Source organism: Aethalodelphis obliquidens, unplaced genomic scaffold (assembly GCF_003676395.1).
Source record: "Aethalodelphis obliquidens isolate GAN/ISIS:26980383/991018 unplaced genomic scaffold, ASM367639v1 scaffold39, whole genome shotgun sequence".
NCBI classification, from domain to species: domain Eukaryota; kingdom Metazoa; phylum Chordata; class Mammalia; order Artiodactyla; family Delphinidae; genus Aethalodelphis; species Aethalodelphis obliquidens.
This window is the reverse complement of record NW_020837983.1, coordinates 10,274,378-10,286,497: the sequence shown is the minus strand read 5'-3', so window position 1 is coordinate 10,286,497 and position 12,120 is coordinate 10,274,378. Positions and strand designations below refer to the sequence as shown.

General features: G+C 35.2%; 1 protein-coding gene across 4 annotated transcripts in view; it reads right to left on the bottom strand.

The window, feature by feature from the left end:
* The window catches only part of SPAG1 (sperm associated antigen 1), a 99,773-nt gene that overhangs the window by 75,728 nt on the left and 11,925 nt on the right, over positions 1 to 12,120 (bottom strand). For 3 of the 4 annotated variants that reach the window (XM_027131507.1, XM_027131508.1, XM_027131506.1), the window contains 3 exons: positions 4,599 to 4,724; positions 621 to 685; positions 11 to 120 (listed from right to left, as the gene is read on the bottom strand). In XM_027131507.1, the coding sequence (XP_026987308.1) occupies positions 11 to 120; positions 621 to 685; positions 4,599 to 4,724 (301 nt within the window). Of the gene's footprint in view, positions 1 to 10; positions 121 to 620; positions 686 to 4,598; positions 4,725 to 12,120 lie in introns of those variants that run through there. The other variant, XM_027131509.1, reaches the window with a different exon arrangement.

Below are 12,120 nucleotides of genomic sequence, written 5' to 3'. Positions count from 1 at the left end.
CCCCAATTACCTGCTGTATCTAGTCTTGTCTCAATTTTAGACAAATGCAACTTGTTGTTTACTACAGTTTTTTCTTTGTAATCTTCATCAATTTTCGCACATTCCTTTTCCACGTCAAATCTTAAATGAAATAATAATAAAACTAGAAAAAAAGCTCAATACAAACAAGAGAGTAAAATTTATTATTGATATTCTTGTATTTGTATCACCATGCCTTTAGAAATAATATTCCAAAAATATATGATAGGTTTGTATTAGAAGTCATCTCTATTCTTTCCTAGAAAACATGGAATTTAGTGAGAACTTAAATATTAATCAGACGTAAACTGTGTGGAACTTTGGTATTAAAATTGTGACCAATTTCTCTTAATTTAAAAATTTGTTATTTTTTATTTTCGATGGCTTTAAGTATTACATTAGTTATTTTTGGTTACCCTTATAAATAAAAGGATGCAATAGTTTTTTATTTACTGAAAAACAAAATCAAGAGTGCTTAATCCAAATACTCTTAGTACTCTACTGACATAACGATATTTGATATGTTCAGGTTTAAAACAATAAAGACTTTATTACAGTATTTTATGGTAGAGAATTTTTATATACAGAAATATAAAACATACTTATCCCACTCTGCATAATCCCTCGGAATTTTCTTTTTAGCTGGTCTACTTTTAGAATTTTTTTCCTGAAAGAAAAAATTATATTTTATGAGATATTTAATATAAGATTAGCAGATTTTCCTATAAATGTGTAGCACTGGATTAAGGTACACAAATTGAATGGGTAAGAAAAATAGGTACCCTTGACGTTACAACAACTCCAGTATTATAATTTTTTTAACATAATAATATACAGCAGGTTAAAAAGTAATTTTAAATTTGTAGTTAATTATGAGAGTGATGGGCAGGACTTTAAGTACATATATAAAATTTTAAAACTTATATGTGTGAAGGAATGTGATTATTATTGATTTTTCTTATAATAGAAAAGTACTAAACTATCATTCATTCTTTTAAAACCTAGGCATTGAAGAAATAAGAATAACTACTTTGCTGTGTTAGACAGAGCTGTTTTGCTTGCAATGACAGACACCCAACTTGAACTAATTTTAGTTAAAAAGAATAAATTATTGGCTTATGTAACCAAACTGATGAAAGGGCAGGGGTATTTCTGGATAAAGGGTTCATATACCCTCTTTCTACAGCTCTCCCTCTCTCCCCTTTTCTCCTTCTCTCCCCCAGAAGTCTCTGCTTCTCTCTCCCTGATTTTGTTTTCTCTGCTGTCTGCTTGCTTTTTCTATGTAGTTGCAAATGTGGCCACACACAGTCTGGGATTATAACCTCACAGGCCTCCCAATCAGAAAGGAAAAGGAGAGTGACTCTTCTCTCCATCTTTAGTTAGAGAAATCCCAGGGAAGGACTCTGATTGGCTAGCTTCAGTTATGGGCCCATCACTGACCAAGCACTAGCTTGGTGCTACTAAGTGGCTCAACCCAGGTCACATGTCCACTGCAAGCACCTTGAAGGGAATGGGAGGAAAGCAAACAACAGCTCACAAATAGTTTCTTAAATGATTTCTTAAAAGTCATAATTTGAAACCATTTGACAGGGTCATTTATACAAGCACGATTTTGTACCATTGGTCATTAGGAGTTACACAGATCTTCCAAATATTCCTACATTTCATTATACAATTAAAAAATCATATCTGTTAAAATCCTCATGGAGTTCACCAACAGGCACACGCAAAGATGCTCAACATCACTAATCGTCAGGGAAATGCAAATTAAAACCACGAGATATCACCTCACACCTGTCAGAATGGCTATCATCAAAAAGACCATAAATAACAAATATTAGAGAGGATGTGAAGAAAAGGGAATCCTTGTACACTGTTGGTGCATCCACTGTGGAAAACAGTATGGCAGTTTCTCAAAAAACTAAAAATAGAACTACCCTACGATCAAGCAATTCTACTCCAGGGTATATATTTGAACAAAATGCAAACACTAATTCAAAGAGATGCATGCATCCCAATGTACACAGCAGCATTATTTACAATTGCCAAGATCTGGAAGCAACTTAAGTGTCTATCAACAGATGAATGGATAAAGAAGAAGTAGTGTATACAAACATAAAAAAGAATGAAATTTTACCATTTGCAACAACATGGATGGACTTGGAGGGTATTATGCTAGGTGAAATAAGTCAGACAGAGAAAGACAAATACTATATGGTATCACTTATATGTGGAATCTAAAAACTAAACTAGTGAATATAACAAAAAGGAAACAGACTCATAGATACAGAGAACAAACTAGTGGTTACCAATGGGGAGAGGGGAGGGGGAGGGGCAAAACCAGAGTAGGAGATTAAGAGGTACAAAGTATTATGTATAAAATAAATTAGCTACAAGGATATACTGTACAACACAGCGAATATGGCCAATATTTTATAATAACTATAGATGGAGTATAACCTTTAAAAACTGTGAATCACTGTTATAACACCTGTAACTTGTACAATATTGTACATCAACTATATTTCAATTGTTTAAAAGTAAAAAAAAAACAAATCCTCATGGAGCTCATCATAAAAGTCACTAAGCGTCTCCCTTAAGGGGAAATTTTTTTTGTCACCAGTAGGTATTTGAGAGCCCCCAATAATATGAAATACTCTGAATTCTACCTGAAAGCTCAGGTTTTAGCACTGGCAACAAATACTGTTCATTGATTTCTTTGAAGTGATAGACCACTGCACTATTTCCAAGAAAATGTCTGCCAAAAACTCAACTCTGAATAACTAGAGCTTGTCTGTCAGTCATTTCTTCAAGTAAAAATTGTTCCAGGAAAGAGTTGCTAATTCGGCTGGCGGTCAATCACACAAGTGCTTTTTCTTATGATAACCATCATATTTCATTTCACAGTGAAGTGCCTTCTGTGTACTCCTCATTTTGTCACACAGAATATTTTTTTAACATCTTCATTGAAGTATAGTTGCTTTACAATGGTGTGTTAGTTTCTGCTGTATAACAAAGTGAAGGGGCTATACATATATCCCCGTATCTCCTCCCTCTTGCGACTCCCTCCCACCCCTCTAGGTGGACACAAAGCACGGAGCTGATCTCCCTGTGCTATGTGGCTGCTTCCCACTAGCTATCTATTTTACATTTGGTACACACAGAATGCTAAAAAGATATGTCCTCAAGATTCAAGATTTAATGACAAAAAAAGTTTTATTGTTTCATCAAAGACACTTTTAAGTTAAATTGGAATTTTTTACTATGAGTGCACAGCAGTGGAGAAAACAATGACCACTAGTCCAGTTGATGCCACTGCCTTGATTCATGGTAAGGCACCAGCAGGTTTACCCTCAGTGCAAATGTCAACCGAGTGAAAGAGATAAAAGCATCAGCATTATTTTTTAAAATAACATTGACTTTCTGGATCCCCTAGAAGGATCTCTGGGACAATCAGCATCCACGGGCCATACTTTGAGAACCACTATACTACTAGTCTGTCTATTCCTACTGGACTATAAGCTCTTTGAGGACAGAGACCAAATGTTTTTTGTTGTTATAGTTTCAGGACACAGACTTAACACATAACGAGTGTTCAATAAATACGAATTCACTGATTACAGACAGTAGTATCCTTCCTATACTTACTTACTTTGTACCTCAGTTACCTGAGTAATTCCTAATGAGTAAAAGACCCAGGAAGGTAAATTACCAAGGAGCAGAGTGATGAAAAGGCTATGAATGTTTTTCAAATAAAACTGGGGACTCAAAGAAGAGACGAGAAAAACAAGAATGACTCAACCCGAAATGAAGAGACTTAGGTAAGCATCCTCTTAAAGATGATAGGAATAAAAGAAAAAAAAAAAAAAGAGGGCAGAGGGAATGGAATGTGTGATCCAAGTGAAAGCCCACTGGAGACAAGGGCTGGGTTCTATAATATCAGGGTCAGGTGGATGCCAAGAAGCTCAATTTTAACTTGAAGTTAAGTGAACCTGGAACTCCAACAGGCCCCTTCTCTATGGAAGCCATGGGTTACCAAGGAGAGATCTGCATGGCAAAATAGGGACCAATCTCAGAGGAATAAAAATGAGGGGCTGGAAATGGGGGGAGAAATGCACTAAACAGAGAAATGACATCTATAACTGCTTGAAATCCATGTTTAATGGGTTAAACAGATTAATTCATCTGTTTAACGCTTTAAATCATACTTAATTGTGTAATAAACTACTCCCTCTATACCTCTATTGGATACATGAAATTACTCCCTGAAAGTCTTACACACTGAATTGGATCTTAAGTACTCATCAAAACTTGTCAGAGTAGAAGAGACAGAACAGCAAAAGAAAAAATGAGGAAGGTGGTAAACCCCAGATGCAAGCCTTCAAATGAAAATACTGTTTGATTCTGATCTCCAGGTGAGGCCTACTCCAGAAGGTGATGACACACGATCACCTGAAAAAAAATCCCCAGCTGCCTACAGGACATCACACTTCGGCTACACTGATTGAACCAAGATAATGTTCTTAATAAACAACAACTTTCTCCCCCTACCACTCACACCCCACACCAAAAAGGCCTACCTTGGCAACATGAAGATGGCTGGTTGAACCACGAACTGGAGGCAAATTATCTTCCATTGCTGGAAATGTTTCATTTTCTTGTAAGTGTATTTTATCATCTTCTTTTTTAATTTCTGATACCCAACTCTAAGAAGAAGAGAGGAAAAAAGAAGGTAAATATACAGTTTGAAATAATTAACCAGGCATTAGAAAGGACTGTACATCATCATCGTTTACTGTGGGTCAATTTTTAGGTGACAATTTGATCATGCCATTTTCCCTACCTGAAATGCCCTTCTTACCCTCTCGTTTTTTTTTTCAACTGTAGGAAAATATACAATAACATAAAATGTATCATCTTAACTATTTTTAAGTGTACAGTTCAGTATTGTTCAGTATATTCATTGGTGCCCTTCCTACATTCATTGGTGCCCTTCCTACTTTATTTATCTTACAAGATCTTTTTCATCATCCCTTCCAGCAAGCTTTCTCTGAACTTCCTGGTTGGGCTAAAAGTGTTCCTCCTCTGTGTTTAGCATAGATTTTAAATCCTCTATTTATTGTTTGTCCCTCTTACCACACTGTAAGTTCCTTGAGGGCAGAGCCTATGTCTTAATATCAAGAACCTTAGCACATCAGCTGCAACTTAACATACAGATTAGATTGACCCAGTCTCCAACTCTAGCAGTTTGACAAAAGGAACATGCTCCTTTCTGTAGTTAAATATTAATTACTTCAGATTCCACTGATTTTTTTTTTATATACAGTGGTCAGTATAAAATATACAAATAATAAGAAAGACAAAGAAGCAGAAAAACATTACCCACAGTCAACAGAAGCAGACTCATAAGAGTGGACGGATGTTGGAAGTAACAAATAGGGACTTAAAAACAGCTACAGTAAATATGTGAGGAGGGTGGACAACATGCATGAACAATTGAGAACTTTGGGAGAAGAATGGAAACTTTAAAAAGATTTAATGGAAATCCTAAAAATGAAAAACTCAGTATCCAAAATGCATCTATTTGATTAACAGTAGAATGGACACAGGGAAAACGTGGACAAAAAGAGAATCAGTAATGTTATAACAGATGTGAACATTAACCAACTTGACCTAATCAATATTAAAAACTTCTATGTTATTTTCAAGACCACATGGAACATAGGCCAAAAAAAGTCTCAATAAATTTGATAGGGGTGAAATTATACAAAGTATGGTATCTGACCACAACAGACCTAAACTAGAATTCAGTAATAATAAGTATTTAAATTATCCCCAAGTAATTGGAAATTAAACAATACACTTATAAAGAGATCATGGGTTAAAAAAGGAAATCAGATGGGAAATTGGAAAATAATTTGAACTAAGTGATAATGAAAACGACATATAATTTGTAGGATTCAGATAAAGTATTAGAGAGAAATATACAACTTTAAACAAGAAGAAAGGCTTAAGATCCAATTATTTAAGCTTCTACCTTAAAAAACTAATGAAGAGAGAGAAAACACATTAAAGCCAAAGTAGGTAGAAGGAAATAAAAATATTAAAAAATAAAAGTAGGAATCTGTAAAACAGATAATAGAAAAATAAAGAAAATCAACATTCAAAACTAGTTTTTTTGTTTTGTTTTGTTTTTGTTTTTTTTTGTGGTAAGTGGGCCTCTCACTGTTGTGGCCTCTCCCGTTGTGGAGCACAGGCTCCGGACGTGCAGGCCCAGCGGCCATGGCTCACAGGCCCAGCTGCTCCGCGGCATGTGGGATCTTCCCGGACCGGGGCACGAACCCATGTCCCCTGCATCGGCAGGTGGACTCTCAACCACTGCGCCACCAGGGAAGCCCAAAACTAGTTTTTCTGGAAATAAATTAATACAACTGACAAACACTTAGCAAGACTAGTCAAAAGAAAGTGAAAGGAAAAAATACAAATTACTAGTATCAGGGATAAAAGAGATACGTCACTAATAATTCTACAGATATTAAAAAAAACAAGGGGATGTTTTAGACAAATTTATACCAATAACTTTGCAAGTTAGATAAAATAAACAAATTCCCTGAAAAACTTAACTTAGATACAAAAAAAGGTGAAGTACTTAAACAAAAAACACAAAAAGACCCAGCACAGTGTCTGGCATATACTAGGTTCACAATAATGTTTATTAAACTGAATCGTCACAGAGGCCAGAAAAACTGAGTAAGATATTTCCTTATTATCTGTGAAATTCTATTATTTATTATTCAGCAGATATATAGTGAGGGTCTAATATTTGTCAGACACTCTTCAAACAGTGGCTAGGATAAACTATATTAACTGTCCTACCCATATAGGAAGCAGGGAGGATGAAAAGGAGGCAAACAGGAGAAACAGGAAGAGAAAAAGAAAAACAAGGGAAAAAGTATGAAGGAAAGGAGATGAGAAGGAAACTAACTTAAGAATTGACCGAGAAAGAACAAACAGGCCCTGCAATTAAAATGGCTGTTTACCCCTCAGAAAATAAAGCCAAAGAACGCTGGACAAAAACTGCTATTTTAACCTGTAGATTAATTACCAAATTTTCAAACTCAAGTCAATAAAATGACAAAATGAGAAAGCTGAAAGTTTTTGAAAATTAGCATTCTGAGTTAGAGAATACACATAACTCAAAATTGTTTTCAAGTGTATGATTTACCTCAGAAGAAAATACGCTGAATAAAATAAAGTAAAACCAAAAAAATTTGTTTTCCCAGAGTCTGTTTAAAAATATATATATTTCTTAAGCAAAATGAAGCCACAAAGGAACTATGAGACGATATAGGTAAATATGTATCTGGTGGAGACAGAGTCTTCCTAAGTATAAAACAAATGTAAAGATCATAAAGGATAAAATCAAGAGGTGTGGTTACATAAAAATAAATAAGTAAACATCACACACAAAACTTACAAGGCAAATTAAAAAATTGAGGGAAAAATTAAATATGTAGGAAAGAACTCTTACAAATAAATAAGAAACATATCAATAGAAAAGTCAATACAGGAGCTTCTGGCTCTGACAAAGTAACAGGGACTAGATTTACCCTCCTGCCTAAACTTTAGAAAACCCGATATATGAAACAATAGTTTTCAGACACTGGACAACAGGTAGCACAGGACAATAATTCTTGAAAGAAGGAAAACAAATGAGGTAAACCCTACATTTGCTCCAAACTGACTGCCTAGTGTTTCCAGGCTACAGCATACGGAAAGGAAACAGTCTTAGGTCTCAATGAATTTAGAAGAACGGAGGTCAGACTTTGGGGAGACCGAGGAGGCAAGATTTCTGAGAGGAGAGAGCTGGACAGAGAGAAAGCTCTGAAGATAACCCGAATAGCCCTGAGTCTACTAAAGAAACTGAATTAATAGTTAAAACCTTACCAATAAAGAAAACCTGAGGGCCAGATGGCATCAATGGTACATTCTAGAAAACATTTAAGGAAGAAATAATATCAATTATACACAAGCTTTTCTAAGAAACAGAAGAAGAGAGAATACTTTCCAACTCACTCTGAGGTCAACAGTACCCTGCTAAGAAACTAGACAATGACATTACAAGAAAACTACAGGCCAATATCTCTCATGATCCATAGACACAAAATGTCCTTGACAAAATTTTAGCAATCCAATCCATATGAAAAAGATACATCATGATGAGTAGGGTTTATCCTGGAATGCAAGGTTACTATAACACTCAAAAACAGTGTACATAAATTACCTTATTAACAGACTACTAAGAAAACCATGTGTTCATCTCAATAAATGCAGGAAAAGCATTTCACAAAATTCAATATCCATTCATGATAAAAATTCTCCATCCATCAAACATGGAACGGAAGGGAACTTCCTCAACCTGGTATAGGACATCTATACAAATCTAAAAGTAACATAATGAAAGGCTGGATGATTTCACCTAAGATTGGGAACAAGACAAAGATATCTGCTCTCATTTCAACATTGTACTATAGGTCCAAGCCAATGGAATAAGGCAAGTAAAAGGAATAAAAGGCAGCCAGTATGGAAAAGAAGAAAATCTTTCAATATTCACAGATGCCATAATCTTCCATAAAGAAAATCCAAGGAATCTACAAAAAAAGCTACTAGAACGAATGTGTTAGTTTGAATTAAACAAGACACAGGATACACAGTCAATATAAAAAGGCCAATTTTAGATAACTATAAGCCTGCAATGTACAAGTAGAAATTGAAATTAAAATTCTACTGATATGAGGTATCTAGATTAGTCAAACTCAAAGAACCAGAAAGTAGAATGATCAATAGATGCAGAAAGAGCTTTTGATAAAATTCAACATCCATTTATGATAAAAACTCTCCAGAAAATGGGCAAAGAGGGAACATACTTCCACATAACAAAGGCCATAAATGACAAACTCACAGCTAACATCATACTCAATGGTGAAAAGGAAGAAGAAAAGGATGTCCAATCTCGCCACTTTTATTCAACAAAGTTTTTGAAGTCCTAGCCACAGCAATCAGAGAAGAAAAAGAAATAAAAGGCATCCAAACTGGAAAAGAAGTTGTTAAACTGTCACAATTTGCAGATGACATGATACTTATTATACATAGAAGATCCTAAAGATGCTACCAGAAAACTTAAAGCTCATTGATGAATTTGGTAAAGTCGCAGGATACAAACTTAACACACAGAAATCTGTTGCATTTCTATACATTAACAACAAAAGATCAGAAAGAAAAATTAAGGAAACAATCCCATTTATCATCACATAAAAAAGAATAAAATACCTAGGAATAAACCTACCCAAGGAGGCAAATGCTCTGTACTCCAAAATCTATACGAGGCTGATGAAAGAAATCGATGATGACACAAAGAGATGGAAAGATATACCATGTTCTTGGATTAGAAGAATCAATATTGTCAAAATGACTATATTACCCAAGGCAATTTACACATTCAATGCAACCCCTATCAAATTACCAATGGCATTTTTCACAGAACTAGAACAAAAAAATTTTACATTTGTATGGAAACACAAAAGACCCCAAAGAGCCAAAAGCAATCTTGAGAAAGAAAAATGAAGCTGGAGGAATCAGGCTTCCTGACTTCAGACTATGCTATAAAGCTACAATAATCAAAACAGTATGGTACTGGCACAAAAAACAGAAATATAGATCAATGGAACAGGATAGACAGCCGAGAAATAAACCCATACACCTATGGTCATTAATCTATGACAAAGGAGGCAAGAATACACAACGGAGAAAAGACAGACTCTTCAATAAGTGGTGCTGGGAAAACTGGACAGCCACATATAAAAGAATGAAATTAGAACATTCTCTCCCACCACATACAAAAATAAATTAAAGGGCTTCCCTGGTGGCGCAGTGGTTGAGAGTCCACCTGCCAATGCAGGGAACATGGATGGGTTCGTGCCCCGGTCCGGGAAGATCCCACATGCCGTGGAGTGGCTGGGCCCGTGAGCCATGGCCGCTGAGCCTGTGCGTCCGGAGCCTGTGCTCCGCAATGGGAGAGGCCACAACAGTGAGAGGCCCGCGTACCGCAAAAAAATAAATAAATAAATAAATAAATAAAAATAGATTTAAGACTGGATACTTTAAAACTCCTAGAGGAAAACATAGGCAGAACACTCTTTGACATAAATTGCAGCAATATCTTTTTAGATCCATCTCCTAGAATAATGGAAATAAAGACAAAAATAAACAAATGGTACCTAATTAAACTTAAAAGCTTTTGCACAGCAAAGGAAACCACAAACAAAACGAAAGGACAACCTACAGAATAGGAGAAAATATTTGCAAATGATGCAAATGACAAAAGATTAATCTCCAAAATATACAAACAGCTAATACAGTTATATATATATATATATATATATATATATAAAGAATCAAAAAAATGGGCAGAAGATCTAAAGAGACATTTCTCCAAAGAAGACATACAGAAGGCCAAAAGGACATGAAAAGATGCTCAACGTCACTAATTATTAGAGAAATGCAAATCAAAACTACAATGAAGTATCACCTCACATTTGTCAGAATGGCCATCATCAAAAAGTCTACAAATAATAAATGTTGGAGAGGGTGTGGAGAAAAAGGAACTCTCCTACACTGTTGGTGAGAATGTAAATTGGTGCAGCCACTATGGAGAACAGTATAGAGGTTCCTTATAAAACTAAAAATAGAGTTACCATATGATACTGCAATCCCACTCCTGAGCATACATCTGGATAAAACTGTAATTGGAAAAGATATATGCACCCCAATGTTCATTGCAGCACTGTTTACAATAGCCAAGACATGCAAGCAACCTAAATGTCTATCAACAGGTGAATGGATAAGGAAGATGTGGTATATTTATTCAGCAGAATATTACTCAGCCATAAAAAAGAATGAAATGATGCCATCTACAGCAACATGAATGGACTAGAGATGATTATACTAAGTGAAAAGCCAGACAGAGAAAGACAAACATCATATGATATTGTTTATATACGGAATCCAAAAAAAAATGATCTAAATGAACTTATAAACAAAACAAATAGGCCCACAGACATAGAAAACAAACTTACGGTTATCAAAAGGGAAGGGGGGGAGGGATAAATTAGGAGTTTGGGATTAATATATATACACTACTATATATAAAATAATCAACAAGGACCTACTGTGTAGCACAGGGAACTATACTCAATATTTTGTAATAACCTATAAGGGAAAAGAATCAGAAAAAAGATAGATATATATGTATGTATAACTGAATCACTGTGCAGTACACCTGATGCTGACACAACATTGTAAATCAACCATACTGCAATAAAAAAATAAAAAAGAATGTAAACAGATCAAAAAATAAATAAAACAGAAAGTAGAATGGTGGTTGCCAGGGGCTGGTGGTGGGGGTGGGTTTGGAGAGTTGTTATTTAATGGGTAGAGAACTTCAGTTTTGGAAGATGAAAAAGTTTTTGAGATTGGTTGCACAACAATATGAATATACTTAACACTAATGAACTGTACACTTAAAAATGGTTAAGATAGGGGCTTCCCTGGTGGCGCAGTGGTTGAGAGTCCGCCTGCCGATGCAGGGGACACAGGTTCGTGCCCCGGTCCGGGAACATCCCACATGCCGTGGAGCAGCTAGGCCTGTGAGACATGGCCACTGAGCCTGCACACCCAGAGCCTGTACTCCACAACGGGAGAGTCACAACAGGGAGAGGCCCGTGTACCACAAAAAAAAAAAAAATGGTTAAGATAATAAATTTTATATAAACCAATAAAATTTCATAACTGAAGTGACTAAGAATGAGCAAAAAAATTTAAATTAAAACATTAACTTTTACAGTAGCATAAAATATATTAGATACTTAGAAATAAATTTCATTAAAAATAAGAAGTATACACTGAAAACTATGAGACACTGCTTCATTAAAGATCTATATGAACAGAAAAAATATATGTTCATGGATCAGAAATCTCAATGTTGTTAAGATATCAATTCCTCCAAAATTGATCCACAAATTCAACACAATCCCAACTCAAATA